The sequence below is a fragment of the Nanorana parkeri genome, unplaced genomic scaffold, assembly GCF_000935625.1.
Source record: "Nanorana parkeri isolate BGI_ZX_2015 unplaced genomic scaffold, ASM93562v1 scaffold2162, whole genome shotgun sequence".
NCBI lineage: Eukaryota > Metazoa > Chordata > Amphibia > Anura > Dicroglossidae > Nanorana > Nanorana parkeri.
This window is the reverse complement of record NW_017308430.1, coordinates 74,417-96,890: the sequence shown is the minus strand read 5'-3', so window position 1 is coordinate 96,890 and position 22,474 is coordinate 74,417. Positions and strand designations below refer to the sequence as shown.

Here is a 22,474-nt window from a genome sequence, read left to right as displayed (position 1 = left end):
CCCAATACCAAAGTTCATTGCATTCTCCTTCTCTGTGCATATGCATACTCTGACACAAACTACTGCAACAGTTGATGGAGCACTTGAAGACTATATTTTTTTACCATCAAATGGTCAGCTCTTGTGCTGAATTTGCTTGGCTGGCCAGTCCAAGACAAACTATAGTCTTACAGAACTCCTTTGATCTTGACATGGCACCACACGTTTAAATAAGTTCCACCCACACACTCCCTAAGGAGGTTCCAATCATTTATTATACCTAATCTTGAACACCTAATCCTAATGTCACAAATTTGAAGTACCGGTAAATGTAGGGGGTGTATGCACTTTGTCCTCATGAGAAATCTGTATTTTCGTTAATTTAGATGAGAATAAATCGTGTCAATTTTATGCGTCATGTGTTCAAGTAGATCACCTTTATCTGTAGATAATGAACATAAAGTTTGGACGAAGATTTAATGTTTGACTTTTCACATATGTTAAAGTCAACTATATTCATGGAGTGTACTTACTTTTTCATATGAATGTAACTTTATTTACACAATATTCAAAACCAGGTTAGGATGTGCAGAAGAAATTGTTCGGCATAAAAAGTGTCCCCCAGCATGGGGCTGTTACTAAGGGCATCAACAGTTGTGTGCATATGGGCTCCACTGATGGAAATCAGGCCCTGCACTCAACCCACCTTTTTATTCTAAACATGCTTGGCAGAACAAAACCTGAGCATTCCCATTTCTGTTAGAACCCTCTGGGCCCTTATACAAGTGGGTCTACTAGATATGCAATGTGCATATGCATTTTATTTTAGTAGTGTGTAGAAAAAACAAAACCACATACAACCTTAAAGTATAGATATATTTTATATATACAAACACAATCCCTGCTTTATTGTGTACAACTTTAAAATGTTTATTCTGATTGTTCCAAGCACAATGTGCAGCAGCTGGGCACACACACTGAGAAATTGCTACACTTACAGAATAATGGAACTGGATTGCAATAAGGCTGCAGATGACTTGGCCTTCATGTTCCATTTACAGAGAACATTTCCATTCACAAAAAAAGGTTTTTGATGAGTTATAAGAACTGTGACCAGCAGGCATGGGAGCAGTTGACTGACATAAGTTATATTTCATATAGTATTAGACCTAACCAAAACAGAACTCACTTGCTGAAACTCAACGAGCTGCTTAATGTGCTGTGCTTCATAAAGTTCTACACAAGGTCGAAGCCTTTTATATAAAGCATGAGCTATTAACAGCTCTGTAGCCAGAGAGATTCTACTGGTTATGCCTGGACAGTTTATTCTTGTTTAACCAGGATAAAGTGGAAGAAGAACAGTTGCTGGCTATCTAACATCTAGTTGCTGTACAACATTAATCTATCCATGCTTGCCTGCCCCATAGTGAAAACAAATGACAATACAGAATTTTTCATACCGTTAATCCATAATGGATACATCTATAGGAAAGAGGATCATCATAAAATGACTGTGACCACAACAGAGACATCTGCTATATTGACATGGTCAAATTAGTGAGGAGACCCAGATCCTATATGCCAGTTAAGTCAATATATACATACTTTAAAAGTGGTAAAAGCATGCTTAATAAGCAGACACCTCATTTTATTTCACACTACAATTTAGCAAAGCAAAATGCTTTGGTAAAAAGACATCACGAGAGAGGCAAACGCACACAAATGTTATGTGCCTTTCCTGTCCCAGGTTGTTGTAACACCTTTGCATGGAATAAGAAGAATCTCTTTAGTCTGTACACACTGGCTGCAATTCCAGCAAACAAGCTACTTCTATGTAGACTCTGCTTCACAACCACAGTCTAGAGATCAAGGAAAATACAAATATAGATCTGTTCCAGTTAGCAATGGTAAAAATCTGACTTCACAATGTGTGTGAATGTGAAGTAAATACAGAATCAAAGCGGAGTAATAAAATCATAGCCACACATTAATAAATAGACACACAGGACACTAATGTTCAGCAGCTGGTTTTAAACCCTTTTACTATAAGAGGAAGGGTACTATATGTTGACTCTCTCAATCAGCAAACTTCTGGGAGAGGTAGAACAGGAAGTTACCAACCCAAAAATGGAGTCTTGCTGGCTATGTTGATGTCAAACAGCAGGCTAAAATTCACAAAACCAGGACAGGGAAGAAAGAAAAAAACTAAAAAAGCTCAAAATGAAATACTCCCACTTGAAAAGTACAGTGTAAAACCACCATCAATAACATCTGCGAAACAGAATAAAAACTTTTCCTAGTTCATCTCAGCTGCCTGTTTAGCACACTGGTGCCATTTTAATTATCTACAATTTACAGAGGTGAGAGATATCCAGCTAAAGATACATTTTACTTAAAATAAGAACTGAGGCAGGTGTTTACAAAAACAAAAATATATACTGCCTTTGGTCACTAAGGAATAAATAAAATCAACACTTTTTCTGACTATAAAACAATCTTGGTATGACCTAAAAGTTATTGATATAGGAAAAAGGGAGGTAAAAAAGCAGTTGAAGATGATTGGCACATCAGAGATACAAGGACATCATAACTAGGTTCTCAAATAGTGTCCATATACCTCCGTCTGGTTACAGAAAATAAAACACGTTCATGAGATTAAACAGTAAGAGGGAACTGGTCTTGCTCTATAGGCTTCTTGACCCAGGCTCCCAGACCTGCCTTCTGGAAGGCTTTGAAGACGCATTCTTTTGCTGCTTGGTATTCTGGGGCTGACTGCTTGGTGTCGTAGTATAAATTCGGTTTTCCAATCTTTGTTCTCAAGTTGGAAGAAAGCTGTAAATGTAAAGACAGTCATTAATAATCAATTCCCGCAAACGTATCTGATATTATACAAATATATATACTGCCTGGCCGGGGGAAAAAAAAAATAAAAAAAAAATCACACACCCATATTCTATTGGATCACCATCAGCTTTGATTACGCCACACAGTCGCTTGCAGTGATGATGGAAGAGTCAGACCACTGCATAAAGTCTTCTCCAGCACATCCCAAAGAACCTCAATGGGGTTAATGTCTGGACTATGTGGTGGCCAATCCATGTGTGAAAATAATGCATCTTATGTTCCCTAAACCACTTTCACAATTTGAGCCATGAAGCTGACCTAATTTTTGTGGATCATAATGTTGCTGAACCTAGACTTAAAATGGAAGGCTCTTTGCTTGGGTAAATCCTGGTGGTGACTTTTTGGCCAGGCAGTGTACAAGCCAATATGAGATATGATAAATTGTTATCCAAGTTTGTAAAAAGTCCATCCATCTCAGCTTAATTAATGGACAGTGGGATGGGGTGCCTGTGTCTCAGAAGCTCTCTCAGACACAGAGTCTGTCCATCTATCTCAGAAGCGAGTTGGGATATTCACATCTCTGCAAGGACAGAAAACACCTCCATACAAATGTGCTTGTAGTGTTTTATAATGGTACATACAACACTTTCCAACATTGGAGAAATTGGTATTTATAAAGAGTTGTCAACATTCATATATAAGCAATTAACCATAGAGGTATTTAGGATGCTGAGCAGTGGAGGAGATAGCGACTCCCATTCCCCAACAGCCTTAGCTCAGAATTGAGCGCCTCCAGGTTTTAGAGCTGTAAAAAAAAATCCTGGCTTTAGGAGCCAGGTAAGCATCAGATCAGGGACTCGGTCCCCAGTCTGTACTGGCAGAAAGCAAGGAGGCATTGGTGATTTAACAGAACCTGGATGTCTCCATACAGGGTACCCGTCACTGCTACAGTACTATTACACAAGAGCCCCGTCAACCCCTTGTGATAGTGAAGTGGAATTAAAAATGGTTTACAAGAAAAAGAAAAAAAAATAGACCCCCCACCAACCACACACACAGTTAGGCTGCACATGTGCATGCACACTTCCTTTCATATCTCCATACACACCCGAGGTAGAGAAATCATTTTAACGCTATGAATTAGCTGTAACAGATTTTAATTCACCACCAATTTAGAGTAATGAGTATCTGTTTTTGTGGTTTTACAAGTGCATGCAATTTGGAGTCTACAAATATATGTTATTTATTAAAGTACAACTACAGGTGCCTATATGACAATCTAAACAAGTCCCAAATCCAGTTACTATGCGATATAACCAGTAGTATGCGATACCCAGATGCAGGAAAAACCTGAGACTATGGCTGACTAGAGTGTAACAATTTGTGACATGTTTGCCTATACAGAAACACACACATTAACTCAGCACTTAAAATGTGCAGCCTCAGTCCGCTGGTGTTTGTAACATACCCAGATATCCAACACTTTATTACTAGATCCCTCTTCAACCACTGTAGACAACTACATTCTAAAATAACAGAATTGCTTAAAGTACAACTAAAGGCTGCTGTATGACAATCTAAACAAGTCCCAATTCCACTTACTATGTGATGCACAAGTCTCAAAGTAAACAAAAAACGTAATTTACCTTCCCAGACTACGCCAAATCCTACTTTGTGTCTCACATGCTCCCTCTCCCAGACACTGCAGCTTACAGTGGAAAGGTTTCAGTAACAGAGGCAGTGCTGTCAATCCATAAAGCAGTGGGCAGGACCAGGTGCTGATTGACAAGCGCCAAGCTTGTGACTCAGCAGTGACAATGCTAATAGTACAGGCCCTTGAAACATTTTTTCATCCCACTGTAGTGCAAGCTGGCACAGCCTACATGTGTGGGAACTCTTCTCTGAATTCAGGAGCAGTGCAGCATTGTCACCATCATAGCAAGCTGCCTTAGTGGGATTTTTACTGGCAGGCTCAACAGGTATTTATGGGATGAACGTATAAGTGCTGGAATTTGTATGGGAGGCCATATTTCTACTTTAATTGCACAAAGTAAATTTTTTTTAAAATTTAACACATTCATGATGGCTGAACTGGTAAATGCCATTCCAGGCTGGTCAGTTTCCCTGTACTAGAAATCGTCTAGTATCTTAAAATCTATATTATAAACATTGTTAGTGACCGTACAGCACTGACATTTGTATATCAAAACATGATCTCAGTACTCAAATAGAAGAAAATGATAAACCTCATTTTGGTATGTAAATTGGTTAAAATGTTATTTTTGAGTAAACTAGTCCATACCATTAAAATTTGGTCAGGACATGAAGGTTTTAATGACGCCTGGACAAGAACAGGTTAGCAAGACTTCTAACACACCAAACACATAAAACACACCTTTGCATAAAGACGCATCCACCGACTGTACAGCGCATGTTTGCACAATCGAGATGCACGACCCATCTCATCCTTGCCAGTAGTAGCATTAATGACTTCAAGACCAGTATCTCCCACTGTCCAGTTCACACTAAAACTGGGGGCCTTTCCTGGCTGGCGGGCTTCAGCATTACTAATACCTAAAGGAACAAAAAGCCAACTTAAGAATTTGTTAGAAAACAAAAAAAAAACAGTATAAATATGCACACATTTTCTAGAAAAGAAACCCAACACTTAAGTTTTATATGGATTGTTACATCACTTATCAACGTCAATACATTTCACAGCAGCACAATTACCTCTTTAATAGTTCTAATTTGCCACAAGGCTGGCATGACAGCATGACACCATTCAGGCCTGATTCTAAGTGGGGATGCATTACAGCAGGGGTGTCGAACTCAATTTAGTTGCGGGCCACATCAGCATTATGGTTGCCCTCGAAGGGCCGGTTGCATCTGTAAGACTATATAAAAATGTATCTAATGTTTATCATATTAGATAATAGCCTCTGCATTCGATTATTACTGGTTTTAGTAATAACACTAGCTGTGACAGTAGAAATCTAGGAAAAATAAAGGCAATTAGTGTAACAGTGCGGACTCTCAGGTGGGCTTGCAGACTCTCAGGTGATTGTGCTGGTTCTATGGTGGGCTGCGCGGACTCTCAGATGGCAGTGCAGGGCCTATGCTGGGCTGTGCGGACTCTCAGGTGGGCTGTGCGGGGTCTCGGGTGGTTGTGCGGACCCTCAGTTGGCAGTGCAGGGTCTATGCTGGACTATGCGGACTCTCAGGTGGGCTGTGTGGGGTCCCCAGGGGTCCTGGTCAGTCTCAGCAGATAGAGTGAAGACACAGGAAGGAGATTTTTCGATCGGCGCTGTAAACAGGCACCGCGATTCACAGGAAGACTGCCAGGACCTCAGCAGCCTTCCTGTAAAGCCCTGTGAAGGCTTTGGTTTAAAAATGATAAAATAAAAAAATGGTAAAAATTTAAAGCGGCAGGAAAGGTGTGAGGGCCACTTGAAATGGCTTGGCAGGCCAGGTTTGACACATATGCATTAGAGTATGTGTCAGGGTTTTTACTGACTCTGTCCCTATTGCAGAGATATTCCAAGCGTCCTGTCCTGATGTAAGTGAGGTAAGATTTCACCATTGAGGACACAAAGAAAAAACACTTTAAGCAGAGTGGTGAAGGGTGAGAACTACCCGAACAGTGACAGCAGGCTCTTCCAATTTTCTGCTCGAACAATGCCGGATGGAAGGCTGCCGACAGGGGCACCCACTGAACAAATCTAATCAAGAACCAGCTAAAGCTTGTACAGTATATGGCCAGTTTTAGGCTTTATGATAATATGCATGGAGATCCAATAGCCAGTTTGTTTTCTGAGAAGGGTTGTGGCTTTTAAAAAAAAATTGGATTAAGTTTATGTGGGAGGTTTAGATGCTAGCAATGATCGTCATAAAGACAGTTTGGTAAAATGGTCAGAAGCAATACATTCAATGCTATGTCCTACTATGAAAGGGAATTTGATGTGGAAAAATATATTGGAGCACACTTTGAAAGTTGCTTCTGGGGGCATGCGGCCCATTAGCAGGTGGCTATTTTGTAATGGTTAAAAGTGTATTCCAAACCTTTTTAGAAATATCAAAGACCAGCTGCTAGAATATCACACCAAAGGTCTTTTCTAAAAGGCAAAAGTAGCGCAGTGGATAACCCACTCTGTTCAAATAAGCACACTGGTACAAATGTAACAAAGCACATTATCTGTTTTCAGTCGAACAATAACCATTACCAATTATCTAGTTTAAAGCTTCAAAGCAACCATGACTGACAAGATAACTGCTTAATGTTAAACTGTTTGGCTACCACAGACAGGGAGACATCTGCTCCTCCTGGATTGCAGTGCAACCTGCTGCTATCACCACGATTTGGCCAACTGAATAAAGAGGTGGACAGGCAGCTCACTTCTTGATGCGAGGTTAGGCAGGTTGCTCAGCCACGTTCCAACAAATGTAAAATGTGGCTGTAAAACTACTTATGACCTTGAAGTGTGCTTCTTGCTGTTAAGTTGTGCTCACAAGTATCCTGATTTGTGCCTTAATGTCATATCAGGGGAAGGATCAGGCCACTTATGGCTAGCCTTGCTTACAAATACTTCTATTCGACATGCTAACTTAAAGGGTAATTCCAGTTTGCCAACTGCCGTTCCCACCACTGCTGTGTGCGGTGTCCAGTGTGCCATACTGGGACTATACATGCACATGGCTGGGAAGGGCCCACCCTCCCAAAGGTTTGACCACGGGGGAAGGGGGGCACAGAGCAGACCAATTTGCAGGGGTAATTTCAGTTTACTTGGAAACTGGAATTAACCTTTAAAGCCAAAAAAAAAACAACAACAACAACAACAACAGGTACTGCCCCCCCACCTGCACTGTGGTAGTTAAACTATTGCTTAAAAGTTTATATCCACATTTGCAAATCTGGGTAACACCAACTTCATATATCTGCTAAATGTTCTCATTTGCATAGAACACAGAAAGAAAAAAAATCCCAAGATTGAACAAAAATGCAAACCTTGCAGTGTGTGGAGGCCCCACTGCACAGATATTTTTATTCTGGTGCCTGGAGTGGGCACCAGCATTAAAGACATGATGAACAAACTGATTAGGAAGGACACTGATCACATAATAACCAGAACCACTGAACTTATAAGCACTTTATACAAACCCAAAGATATATAGACAAAAAAACTCAGACTATCACTTTAAGAATACTGAGAGCCGACAGGTATGAAGTGCTGACACCTAGAGGTGCAAATACCTGGAGCGGCTTTCAAGGTCCTCTGCTTTGTCTGAAAATAATTACATTTTGAAAATGAAGCATGAACATACAACCTATTACTACATAGACTACTGAAATCTGCATTGGGAAATCCAGAAGTATTGAATGATGCTGTGTTTGCACATGGTACAATTTTAATTGGGGCATTATAGATATCCCTGGTGACTGTATGCACCAGTTAACATATGCACATAAACAGCAGCACCAAGATGACTTCACCAATATATCTACAGGGACTCTGTGTAATGTTCGTAGTAAACATATGCAGATCCAGTGGCAAACCACTACAAGTCAGTCAGTGTTTCTGTGACCCACAAAGATGAACTCCAGGGAAAAGAAAAAAAATACTCCCCACACACTGCAAATGGTTAGTGCTTGTTTATGCCTATGTGCCAGTAAAAAGAACTATTACTTACCTACATAATCCCTCACTCCCATAAGTCTTTCCTCTCATTCCTAATGCTCTGGGTTGTGGGTGGGCCCTCGGCACCCTAATGTATAATGCAGGCTACTGACCATTGTATTTCGTGATGTCATGTCCTAGTGCCTAGGAATGTAGGAAGCCCGCGGTGCCAAGCAATTAGGCAAGGTCAAGGGAGGGTTTTTATTTTTGCTGGAGTTAGGCTTCAAGGCCATGTTACACTAGCAACTTTGTTGCAAACAATTGTAGCAGCTACAGATCTTATTTTCTCTGGTGATTTTTTAGCTAGCTACAGAACTGCTTTTGTCAATTTTGTAAATGACCTAGAGCTACAAATCACTTGGAATTTAGTGATACAGGCATTTCACTGTGCAAAAACACTAAAAAGGAGAGCAATCCTGCAGCTGCTACAAATATCCAGTGTGACATAGGCTTTAATGTTAGGGAGTCCATTACTATACTAGCAATGTCATAAAAAGAAACAAAAAAACAACTTACCACTGAGTAATGGTTTGTTGAGACTATAAAGTGGTGGTAAGTCGTCAATATCGGCTATCCTCTGGTACACGGCCCTTGAAAGATGATCCCCATGGTACAGGCTGCCCAGGATAATACTGGATAAGTAAATTGGCTCTACTAAAAGACTAAACAGGGATCCTTGAATGCCTGCAACATTCCACCTGTATTGAACAAGAGGTCGACCACACAATTAGAAAGATTGTCACAAAGCAAAAAACATCTGTTCGATCCAAATACTGACAGTATTGACAAAGGCAACCAGTCCAAAGACTTGTATGCCAATTCTAGGGCAGTAAATCTATACCCCCGCTGCCCTGGAGCAAAAAAGCAGCATGAATAATGGAAGAGCAGATTTGAGGATAATAAACTCCCTTCGAGACTGAGCTTGTTTTTAAGTTTATTTGTTAATGACCGACACACATTTTTGCGGTGTGATTCTTCCAAGGCAGTAATGTGCTTTCTTACTAAAGTGCACCCACACATTATATATTGTTTTTTAGAGAGGACAGATAGCCCCACATATGTGATATAAATATATAGCCCCACATATGTGATATAAATATATAGCCTTAACGCCTCACTTAAAAAATGAGGACAAAAGAAAGTTGAAAGAAAACAAACACCCATATTCCCCAGTTATTTTTTAGAAAAACAGCACAGCTAAAAAACAAAACAAAAAAAAAACACACAATACATTACTATAAACTCATTTATTTGTCATTTGGCAACGCATCACATTCCTAGGATTACAGAAAATTTTCTGTACTTTTCAGCCTAAAACTAAAAAGAACATTTACATTTTTTTTAATCTAAAAGCAATAGTGGTCACCTGGCATACAATGTCACTGTCCCCAAGTGTCACACATACTTGATCACGGTCATGAAGGGTTAAATAACACATTTTATGAGTGAAAAACAAATTTGCAGCACATTCATTGTAAGGGGTTAATTTTTATCATGCAGAAAGGATTTTAACAATAAATTTTGCAAGGAGGTCACTGTTCACTAAACGCTCACCTTGCAATCTTGTCACTGCAAGACATGGTTAGTAGTCGCTCTCCTTGCAGAACACCATCCCAGGTTTGGATAGTACTGCTGGACCTTACTGGAATAGTTCCTTCTCCAGACTCGATCTTGGTTCGAAGCTGTCCTCTGGCTTTTCGGTTTGGGTGGCGATCACCCTGCTCTGTGAAGAATAAAAAAAAAAAAAAAAAAAAAAAAAAAAAAAAGAAAAGAAGAAAAGAAGGGAAAAAAAAAATAGACACTTGAGAATTTAAAAAAAAAACAAAAAACAATAGTCCGCTTGCCCCCTCAAAAAATGAACAGAACACACTAGAAGTCACATAATACATAACGATGCAGAAAGGTGCCATGTTGATTTAAAGCAACGCATTTTGTATGCATCTAACTGAAAAAAAATTTACACACCTGCCTTTATTGTATGCAGTGTATTCAACTACACATACATTCTTGCACTACCCATAGACCAAAAAAAAAAAAGGAAGACAGTTGCCCAACTCAGTTATTTCTTTGCAGGTTTGATCGAAGTTTGATGGAACCCCCAAATGAGGATGCTTTGGAAGCAACAATCACCTGAGCAGGTTACAAAGATTGACCAATGGCTAATGTTCCTTCCAATGATGAGCAACAGAGTCTGCCGGTGTTGGTCATTTGCTCATCCCTTCCCCTCTACAACCAACCAGAATTATTAGCTGAACCAAGTTGCTGAAAGTGAGTGTGTGGGACGGCAAAAGGGATCCAACTGGATTGAGCATTCAGGATTGACCTTCCTTTGATATTGAAGGCACTCTAAGACTTTTAGGGACTTCTAGAATTATCGGTTGCTGAAACCAAATCCTAATAAATAATCATAATAAATAAAAAAGCTTTACGTGTCAAGATTTAAACATTACTATAAAAGATATTGAAAAACTAAACATGCTAAAATATATCTCAAAATAACATTTTGTAAGGTTTTTCTTTTTAAAGAGACGGCTTAAAACATCTGTCAGGTTTGGAATCTGCATCCCATTAAGGAGATTTCCCTTCACATCCTGTTCAAGAACCACCTAAAAGATCATCTTTCTAAATAAGGGTGTCCCCAATTAAAGATTTAACCTCACCTTTCCCCCTGGTAATAACATTAAAGGATTTCCTCTCATTTTCTCTTGGAACAATGATAAAAAGGACAAATCGAAGGGTGAATCTCCCCAGCAGGGATGAACACGGCAATAGAAAGTGATCGAGTTACATTAAGCTATACAGCAAATGGTAAGGCAGCATACGAAATGCTTGGTAATATTTACATGTTGTTACTATGATTTCATAAGTAACCTGTTTCAGGTTAACTGGCTCTTAAAAGATCATACTGGGTTCATAAAATGTAAGCAAATAATGAAAGTATTATCAGGTCTTTTTGTATATGTACATAACATGAAGACTACATACGAAAAAACCTGCTCAGAGCACTATGGGTTCCGTCCCCTCAGAAGATAAAGAGGAAGGGTAAGAGCTGTCTGCATTGAAAAAACATGCGTCATGAAGGTGAAAAAAATCATTGGTCAGATTTCAATGCCCTTGATAAAAAGGTAAAGATTAATAAAGAAAAAAAAAAAAAGAATAAAAAGGAGAAGCCTAGAAGCCTTAGAGTCAAGTCCTTTGATGATCATGGCAAGTACAGTATAGGTTGGCTTCCATTGCCGACCACAGATCTTGATTGTCTGGCACTCGTGTGCTGGCTCCAATGCTTTGAGGTAGTCGATAACCTAGAACAGGTATAAGATGAGAAATTCGGACTTCTCATTAGCTATGTACTGGATGAAGGTGTTTGGTCTATGACTCTGTGACTGACTCAGTCTGACTGGAAATATTGAAGCCAGACATAGCCAACAACTAGCATTTGCAGATCTTTTTCTCGTGACAGGTGTACTTTAAACCCCAAGCAGCCCAAGGGCCTAGGTAATAACAAAGCCATTGTAAAAACTGTAATGTGATTATCTGCCATTGAGTTATAGGGTTTACATTGTCTGTTATTCTAATACCTTCCTGTCCAGCTTCATGAGGTGAAAAGATACGAGCATCCCCACACGGCGATGTGCTGATGTAGAGATGAAACTGAACATTGTCTTTCAGCCTAAATCCACTGCGTTCAGATTTAATAAAAATGGACTTCTGATGATCTTCCTTAGTGCTGAGAAAAGAAAACCCAAATAAGTGAATGTGCTCCGTTTATATTAAAACATCAATAATACCAAAACAACTGAAATAGAAGTACTCTGAAATGCAAAGGAGGATCTCTACTGGATTTTATAATCTGGGAATGCCATGTTTTTGTTCCATTCCTTGTTTGCTAAAACTCTGCCTCTCAGTAACTCTTTAGTGCAACTTAGGCCTGGGCCACACCTAGGCATTTATCGCACAATTTTTTTCCTGCACATTTCTGCTTTTCTCCCTTTATAGAGATGTCTATGGGACCAAATCTGCACGGCATCCGCCTCAAAACTGCTCCTGCATCTTATTGCACGACAGGCGTTTTCATGCTCGATGCAACGCTAAGGTATGAACAGTCACCATTGCCTTGCATGGAAATGTGTTTTGCGCGTTTTCACATCCACGCAGGTGTGAACCAGGCCTCAATGTTAGGTCGAAAATCTGAGCCAAGGGTGGTGGAGTGATGGCTACTTTACAACACACACACAGGGACCATGGGGAACAAAAGTAGTCACCCTTCAGAAGGAAGGACAGTGTCAGCACCAATTCACAGATGATTTGTGGATACTCAAACAAGATACATTTTTGTTAATAGTTGGGGTACTTGAATTTATTTTTAAAGGTTGAACTCCTGAGTTTAGTTGTTCACAACAGATTTGAAAACCAGTTAAAGCATGGTCCTTCACTCACCTTAGGAATAACTCTAGCTGTGTGTAGAGGAATCTCAGCAGTGACCTGCGTGCTATGATCTCAGCATGACAGTCATTTAATGCAAGACCACGGTCACTCATGTACTCTCCATTAATACATTTTGTTCCAGTAGAAACACTGATGACCTGGGCATCTTTCACATCGGTTCCTAAGAGGCAAATCCAATGTTATTTATCAGATTTAAAAATAAAAGATCCCAAACAGAGCCATTAAGTAGAAAGGAGGTGCGTTACTGGCAGGATGACTTTTTTTACCCTACGTTTTGGATAGAGTGGGGAAGCATATGAACTTTGTTCAGGTTTATATTCCTGTTCATATACCCATTGGGATATTTCCACTCAATTCATGCTCACCTGTCAATAGGACAAGTAAAAGAAGGAAATCTCCAACAAACAAATAACAATCATTCTTTTTTTCATTAGAGCAGGGAAGGCTTAGGACTCTCAGGTTTTCACTACCACCTGTGCCCCAATTGGGAGATTTTAATTCCGTGTCTATCCTGATGACAAACTACATGTGCCTACTAGAGTAACATTCCATCAATTCCTGGCTGTGTTATTGGAACAGGAAGTCAGGGGAATGGTGCCCATTGATATTTACACAGTTCATATTACCTTTGCCTCCAAATACCCTTCCCCTTTAAATAACCACCCAAATTCCACACACAATTGTATGTACCTGTTGTCATGACTACACCAGCCAAGACTTTCCGCCGCGCATGCGGGGATGTGAAGTTATCCGTTAGTTCACTGAACTTATCTACAACCAAACGCGCAACAGCATCAGCCAGAACCTTGACATAAAAAAAAGGGTAAAAGTTCAGTTATTGACAGATTATTTTGCATAAGCATATACTGTAAGTAAAAGCCAATGTTTGAAAATCCAGGATCCAAGTGTTACAAGTTTTCAGGTTAAAAAGGCAGAATTTTTGGCAACCAGTTATTTTGCTTCCTGAATTTCACTTTTAAAATAAAGTTTAAAGAAAAATGTATATTTAATGGACACTGACCTATTGAAAGATTTTTCTTTCCAAAACAGGTATAACCTGTACTAACGAGTTACATATTTTACGGTCATATACAACCGAAGGGGTGTACAATAAGTGCTGTCCATTGAAATTGTTGACATTTTCAGCATATTTTAACAGGCAAACAGTCAATAGGACAGTAAGCAACAGCAAACATGAGATGTGAGCACTGCTGCCTCTGACTGCCAGGCTCATGAGATTTGGAGTGAGAGTTGGTGATGTGCTTCTCACTGTTCTACCTGGAGGTGCTAATGTGAGGAAGCAAAGCCCTGCCTCTACTAAGATGGCTGCCTCCATACACAGACAATGCTGAATAAGGATAGGCAAGTCATTCATTGGGAAAGGCCAGCTGCAACAAGACCACGGGGAAAACTCTGCACTTGTTCTGTGCCATCTGCCTTTCTTTTTTGAGCACAGCTTCCAGAGTTCAGTTCCTCTTTCAATATGCAAGCTGACTCTCCGACTAGACTTGCCACCTACATTTGACCTCTGCTCTATCCCCTGAACTGAACCTGCAAGTCTTCTCTTACACAATAAAATCCATACACACAAAAGTAATGCATTCTGTTTTTATGCACCTGTAAACAAATTTTCATATCTGTTGAACCTTATTAAAAAACACTGTTCTATTAAAGTAGTAAGAATGAACAGTTAGCTGTTACTTAAAACAAGGAAACACAAAAACTCAGTGTTGCACTTGATCCATTGCTGGGTCAAAACACATCGCTTCGTGAATCATTGGGAATATGTAATAGCCTTAAAACTCAGCTCCTACCAATTTTTGCCTTATAATAATTCCAGAAAGGAATGGACAGATAAATGGGCAATGAGTAGATAGGGAAGGCTTTGAGCCGGTCAGGTTTTTCTTACCCCCTTGATCTTCCTGTACTGATCCTCTTCCTGATGGCACCATTTTGCATTATTTCTTGTTATGGTGTCATCACGGAGATGATGGCTAATGCAGGGAAATTATCAACTGGAGAAGTCTATCTGGAGCAGTTGCCTGTAGCAGCCAATCAGCTTCTCTGTCACTTTCAAAGCTTAACTGAACTAAAGATTGAAGCTGATTGGTTGCAATGGGCAACTGCTCCAGATTCTGTTTGCTCTAGTTTTGATAAATTCCCCCATAAAATCGAGAGAAGCTCTCTAGACTGCCCCAAACTATTCAAACCTAGAAAAGAAAATTATTATACTCTAGTTTGAACCGCTCTCTTGAGAGAAGATTCCCTAAATCACATTTCTAAATGCCGTTATTTTTGTCAATGTATGGCTTGCAACAATATACTGGTCTTACAACACTGATAGACCTCATCATATGTACAATCTAGTGTAGTTTTACCTGGCAATATTTTTGCACAAAACAATAGAAAAAAAAAGTCTAGATGTGGGTTTTAACCAAAAGCCCAGCTTGACCCAAGGTTTACAAAACAAGAAGACATGGCACTTCTTATATTTAGTTTACATATTCGTGCACTTGCCAGCTTTTCATAGAAAAAAAGTTTTTTTTCAAAAAAAATTGTGTACCAAATAAAAGCCGTATCAGTCTATTAAAAAATAATTAGGTATGAAAATTAGTAAACAAAAAAATAAAATATATATATTGCCTGGTTAAACGAAGCACATTGATGCTTTTATATTTGGCCTAAGCATCAATGATATCTGGTCACAAAAGGGTTGACAGACAGACCACTTGCCCAGTTTCACTCTGCACTTGGATCATAGGGGGTCTTGGTTGGCCTTTATGCAAGGAACCCTGAACGTTTTAGGAAGCCTGCACATTGCTTGCTGGATTCAATAGTATTTACTGAAAATTCAGCTATGAGTTGACCAGAAATGCGACTAATAAAATGAATAAGCTTCTAATTCCCCTTACCTGAGGTAAGTGCAGTTGTAGTCCTTCACTTGGAATAGGCTGTCGGGAGGGGGTCTGATCCAGCTGCAAGTTAAAGAGAGATGCCAAAGCTGACTGAGCAGCCCGTGCTTTAGCAAGCTTCTTGTTTCTTCCAGAACCCTCAAATGTTTGATTGTCCACGGTGACTGACATGACAAAGTTCTTAGCATGACTTTCCCCACTCTCTGAGACAAAGTCATACTTCAGACCAGGCCGTAGTTCATTTAAAATCATTACAGGATTTTTTCCACTTGCTGGTGGAAAAAGAGATGGGGTAGGAAGGGGAGACTGGACTAGATTGCCAGATCCAACCAATGTAATGCTGAAGTCGCCCAAAGAACTTAAAGCTTCATTTCCGTTAGATCCCAAGAAAAATGCATGATCAGACTGTTCTTGCTTCTCAAATCCATTGAACAATGTGTCAGCAAAATCAGCCTGGTCAGAAGTGAAATCAGTGTTTGCAGATTGTGTTCTGCCCATAGCGATATGGGCTTCTGATGCATTTGGAAATTGCACAAAGGACCGTAAAGCCTTTTCAGCTGCATGAAGCTTGGCTTTCTTCTTTGTTGGTCCTGAACCCTCGAAAGCCTGTCCATTAACCTCGACAGTCATGATAAAAACAGGTGCATGGACTGGCCCAGACTGAGAGAGAAGCTTATACTGCAAACCAGGCTTTATTTCATTCAGCTGCATGAGAGCATTCTTCGGCAACACAGGTCCTGGAGTTTTCTTCCTCTTCTTCGGCCGAAACTTGGAATGTCCATTATTACCTTCCTCCAATGGTCTTTTTCTGTTGCTTCCCTCACCCCCATTGGAGAGCTGAGCCCCCTCCCCAGTTGTTTGGCCATTCCCATCTTTTGCGGAAACTCCATCCACGTTACGGTTTTCTTTAACATCAGTGCTGCTTGAACCTGCGGTGCCCAGAAAGAGTAACTTACAACGCCTTCGTTGCAGGATCTTGTAAATGCAAAATTTATAGATTCCTTTATCTATCTTTGTCACTGGTTCAGTGATGTGTGGTCACGAAATACCTACTTATGGCAAATATAAGTTGCCATTTACATTCAATCAATATCTAACAAAAAGAAAAATTAAACTTTATATTTTTAAACACTTTAATTCTTCTCTGGAAGAAACCTTTTCACATATAGATTTTGCATTGAGTCTATACTGATGGCAAATAAAACTTACCATTAAGTTAAATTTAAAAATATAGAAATTAAAACTAGAATTGGGAAGACTGAAATCATACTGAAAAGGACTGAAAGGAAGCAAGACATTTTGGACGTTGAAAATAATTTTTCCAGATTGGTTTATATATAAATCACAATAAACACGGAAAGTGACAATAAAATAGAAACCATTTAAGAAATGTTTGAATTAAATGTAAAAGCTTAAGGCAAAAATTGTAACTTTAAAGTTTAACATTTTTAAAATAACATTAGGAGAAAACTGATGGGAAAATGTTTGACATATGTGGAACTTTGAGGTCCTCTTTCACTTATAACATCTGACTTGAACGGACCCGAGTGTTCCAAACTTTGGAACATAATGCAAACACACACCACTTAACCCAGCTAACAAAGCTGATGGAATGGTTGCTAAATTTTCATTTATAACATCCTCCAGCAAAAGCTCGATAGGTTACTCCTTTCGGCGCTCAACAGACCAAAGAGAAAGAAACAAAAAATAAACTTTGAAATGAGAAAATATAACTGCTGGTTAAAATGTTAGGCATGCGCTTTGCTTATTGGGTCGTGTTTAATTATTAAGTTAAAGCTATCCTTTGCCATGCCAACTCTCATATAGCATTGGAATAAAAGGGAAAACTTAACTGATTGCTTAATTACATAGTAATTCGCTAGAAAAGCCACATGACCAGGATTCCAATTAAAAAAACGAAAAAAAAACCCCTCCAGCCTTATTTATAAAAGGTGAAATGAGATTGCTTAAGAATTTGTGCATGATGGATTATAAAACCAAAATCTCTCATGAGTATACAAGTATAAAAATAAATACAATAAATGGATGTAATGTTAGGGGAATACGCATCATTAAGCCTGCAAAGTTAAAATATTTGAAGATTGAATAGTTAGTAAATGTATACTTAACTTCCAGGATGTGTAGCAGGCACACTAGGGTGTCTACTCATACCTTGCCAATGCTCCCTCACCAGCACCCCAGGAGGAAAAAGTAAAAAAAAAAAGAAACCAAAAAACCCTATGTATGGGAACATCTACAATATGCTCCTTTCTCCTAAAATGAAGTCCTTGGTGCATAAGGCCTCATTCACACCAGATACAGTGCGTTCTGGCCCGATTCTGGCCAGAACGCAATACATCGCATTGAGGCCGGCTTAGTATGTTGTGGGGGCAATAGGGGGTGTGGAGGTCCATTGAAGCGAATGGCACCGTTGCCACGTCCTCCGGCCACAATGCGATCGGTCTACAGTCGGTCCAAAAAAAATACTGCAGCATTTTGTAGGGAACGGACTGTAGGCATAAGGTGTCTTGCGTTTCCCTGCGGCCGATCACATTGCAGGCCGGAGGGCATGGCTACGGTGCCATTCACTTCAATGGACCGTCACAACCCCTCCTGCCCCACAACATACTGGGCCTGCCGCGATGCAGTGCATTCTGGCCAGAATCAGGCCGGAATGCACTGTCTGGTTTGAATGCGGCCTAAATGGTCAGATGGCAGGCCCAAGTGATGTCACATGTGAGGCAGAGATGAGCATGCTTATCCTTCTGCAAATTTTGATGTCTAGAAAGCAGGACTTCTAATTCTGATATACAGCTAATACAGGGGGGATACTCATCTGCAGAAAATCCCATCTGCAGAAAATCATGAAAATTGTGAGCAGCAAGCATGTACCTACATAAAACCTACACGCACAAAATGTTTTTACACACATTAAAGTAAAAACCCTACAATAACCTGAAACAGCCTCCAAATTGCTCTCTGCAGAGAGCAAGGAGAAGCAGCCCCATAAGAGCTTCAGGCCCATCCTAGTCAGAGCCTATACAAGGCTAAGCATTCTCTTCCTGGCCCCATGAGACAGCTCTGATGTTACAGTGGCCAAGTACCAGTACTGTCAATGGATCCTATACCCTTCTATTCCTAAAAGTACTAGGTATTTCTCTTAGCTCCTAACAGCTACAGGAATGCGAGTAAAAGCTGCTGCAGGTGCCAGCAATAAAGTGAACCTGTTGCTTTGCGTGTGCAAATAACAGGATCACTTTAAAGTCTACAGCAGAGCCAGAGCACACCAATCAGAAGGGATCATGCACTTAGCTTCTTGGAGAGCTCTAGCTCTGACTCAGTGGGAGGCATGCAAGACCATTGCATCTAGGAGCAGTGGTGCATCAATGCAGCATGACAGAGTGCAGGCAAAAAAAGCTGTGCCTCCTTATGAACTAAACAGTAAGACTGATCTTAGGTTTCTATTGCACCTGGAATGTACTGAAATAATTTTACAGAGTTCATCTGGGATTTAGGTATACAGCATAACAAACTGTATCCAAAAATAGTTCATAACACAAGGTAAATCAAGAACACCAACTGTGCAAAATTGTATAGCCCAGTACTGAAGCAAGCATTATTATTTTTTGAAGTATTAAAGAGAGGCTGCCCTAAGAGTAAAAGAAAAAAAAAATCACTAGCACCTAGAAGGTGTTGCCACCTTAAGGACACAACAAATTTAATACTGTGCTTTTAAGAGCACAGGCAGTGTCAGAGCTTGCACTATACCCTGGCATCCACACATTTCTATTTGCCCATCACTATTATGGACTACCTCACTTGCCAACAGAAATAGGAGGCAGGCAAGGGTGAACGAGTTTTGTCACCTTCAGGATGTGCCCAAGCTTTGACATCAGAACGGCTGTCAATTCAGCTGTAACAGCAAGACTTTGGAGGCTGATGCAGGTATGTGTGAACACATCTCTAGGTGCATACGCTTTATGTCCACAGCAGTTTATATCGGCAGCAGAGTGTCTTTAATGCATGCCATAGGTTCATAGATATAACAGCGGTCTTGAGGCTGAAGAATGAACAAGATACTACTGGAAATGCTGGATTAAAATCAATTTCAATAACAAATCCTAGCCAGACCAGTAAACATAGTGGTAATAGAGGATTCCGGAAAAAAAAAAAAAAAATGTAGCTACTGAATCCACTGTGTATAATATGCATAGCCTTAATATAAAAAGATTATCTTCTAAATAATCCAAAAATTATTTAGAAGATTGAACAGAACAGGTTCTCTGTGTTATGGTTTATAATACTTGATGTATGTTTTTAATCTATTTTGTATTAATTCAATTTAAGAAAGTATTGGATTTTTAACAAAGTTGTATGTGTACCATTAATGTCAACCAGGGTTTCAAAGAACCTATTCTGTTTAATTTTATAAATATTGAATCTAGTTAAAAAACAGCAACGGTTAGTGGAAAGATCAGTGGTTAAAAATGGAATTTGCAATCTTTTTTAGTTCTTTTTAATACAGGGTATACGAGTAAGTATGCAACAACAAAAAAATAGAAAAAATAAAATAAGGAAAAGCTATATAAAAGAAAAACCACCCACACACACACCACACACACCTTGTACTTTGGTTTGAATTGATGAATGTTTGTGACAGTAGTTTGGTGGTTTCAGCTAGATGTTGTGCTTCTAGCAGTAATGCAAACACAGGAAATGTGAGGAGGTATCCTGCTGTTAAACAGCAATGCAAGAGACAAATCATAGGCCAGGTTTACACACCGGTCTCAGTTGGTTGTCCAGGAAAAAACAGACGTAGGCATTGCAAATGCCCATTAACCTGATCTGCTATAGATGTGCCAATTTGCTTGCTAAACGTCCCCCATTGTTTTTTACTCTTTCATGGAAAAGTCACAGCCTTCCAAGACTGACCGAAAAAAATCAGATCTAGGGAAAGTGCCGATTTCTGCATCTTAAATACAAAATCACCAATTCAGGGAGAATCTGAATATAAACAACCCCATGACATAAAAACCCCAACAGATATACTGGTTAATTTAATAGACAGCATCTCAAAATAATTTGCCTTGAAGCTATATTAGATTGTGTATAAGTTGTGCATAGTGGAAAATGTCATTTATAATGGTTGCGCCTAGAAAAAACATCCCCCAAAAAAACAGTTTTCTTAATGAATCTCCAAAAAGATATCAACTATATCTTACTCATATTTTCTTCATCATCCACATCCATGGTGAAATACTTTTGTTGCTTTCTAGACTGGCGAAGGGTGCCTCGCTCTAAAACGAGATTATATATGTGTTATAAGCAGGTTCCATACATACATGACACGTAATACCTAAAATAAAATATTCGGATAATTAGTTAGGACAAAAAAATAAATAAAACTTATGGTACCTGACCAAGCTCCAGCTTTGAATCTGAAATGACTACTTTCATAGCTTACTACCCTTATATTTTAACTCGACCACGGTCTCTGCTATAAATCCTTTCTATGATTGTGTTGTAAATACATTAAACAGAAATTGTTTGGATGTACTACGTATGAAGGCCTGTGGTTTTTGCAGATAAGACATTATTTAACATTTAATAAGTTAATGTTTGGCAGCATGAAAGAACATCTCAAATTATTATGCTTACAAATTTGTTTTGGCATAAATTTTGCAAGTAGCAATTCTGTTTGAAATATGTACAGCTGACATTTTTACTCATAATTACTAAACAAGGGAAGTGAGATAAGAAAACTCCCTGCTTTGTATACACAATGAATACATTTATAGAGTATTAAACTTAACACCTTGTCTGCCTCCACTACTATCCTGATGCAGCATTCTGAAATTTTAATCCAATTGGATCTGCTTACACATTTTTTTTAGAATAACAGCACAAAGTACAATTCATTCTGACAGCTGAACACGGCCAACAAGCTTTTCAGCTACTCCAGAAGTTAAGAAAGGATTTTACTAAGCTAATTTCACACTGCATTCGGTCAACATTCACTACATGATTTAGCAAAGTTTAGCCCAGTCCAATTCAGCACAAACTAAAGCCCCAGTCACACAAAAAAAAAATTAAATACACAACAACCCCAATTCCCCAAAATTTGGGACCCTGTAAAATGTACATTAAAATAGGAGTTTGAGATTTTCAAATCATTGCATTCTGTTTTTGCTACAATAGAGAACACAATACATGTTTAAACTTAGAAAATGTATAATTTCAAGAAAAAATTTAGATGGCATAAATAAATTGATGGCAGCAACACTTCTCAAAAAAGTTGGGACAGGGCCATGTTTACCGCTGTGTAGCAGCCCCTTTTAACAACTCTTTGTAAACGTCTGGGAACTTAGACCAGTTGCTGGAGTTTCGGGAGAGGAATGTTGTCCCATTCTTGCCTGATATAGGATTCTAACTACTCAACAGTGCCGGGTCTTTGTCCTATTTTTTTGTTTCACGTTGCGCCAAATATTTTAATCTGGTGAAAGGTCAGTTAGGCACCTGGAATCTTCTACTATGAAGATTTGTCAGTTTAGCATTGTCCTGCTGACGTATGCAAGGCCTTCCCTGAAAAAGACATCTGGATGGGAGCATATGCTGCTG

At 39.3% G+C, this 22,474-nt stretch overlaps 1 protein-coding gene across 4 annotated transcripts in view; it reads right to left on the bottom strand.

The window, feature by feature from the left end:
- Positions 1–836: 836 nt before the first annotated feature.
- ADARB1 (adenosine deaminase, RNA specific B1) overlaps positions 837–22,474 on the bottom strand; it is a 67,404-nt gene continuing 45,766 nt past the window's right edge. For all 4 annotated transcript variants that reach the window (XM_018572896.1, XM_018572897.1, XM_018572895.1 and 1 more), the window contains 9 exons: positions 21,079–21,153; positions 15,857–16,785; positions 13,635–13,749; positions 12,936–13,104; positions 12,077–12,225; positions 10,053–10,221; positions 9,015–9,196; positions 5,219–5,397; positions 837–2,811 (listed from right to left, as the gene is read on the bottom strand). In XM_018572896.1, the coding sequence (XP_018428398.1) occupies positions 2,635–2,811; positions 5,219–5,397; positions 9,015–9,196; positions 10,053–10,221; positions 12,077–12,225; positions 12,936–13,104; positions 13,635–13,749; positions 15,857–16,785; positions 21,079–21,153 (2,144 nt within the window). In that variant the 3' untranslated portion in view covers positions 837–2,634. The remainder of the gene's footprint in view (positions 2,812–5,218; positions 5,398–9,014; positions 9,197–10,052; positions 10,222–12,076; positions 12,226–12,935; positions 13,105–13,634; positions 13,750–15,856; positions 16,786–21,078; positions 21,154–22,474) is intronic.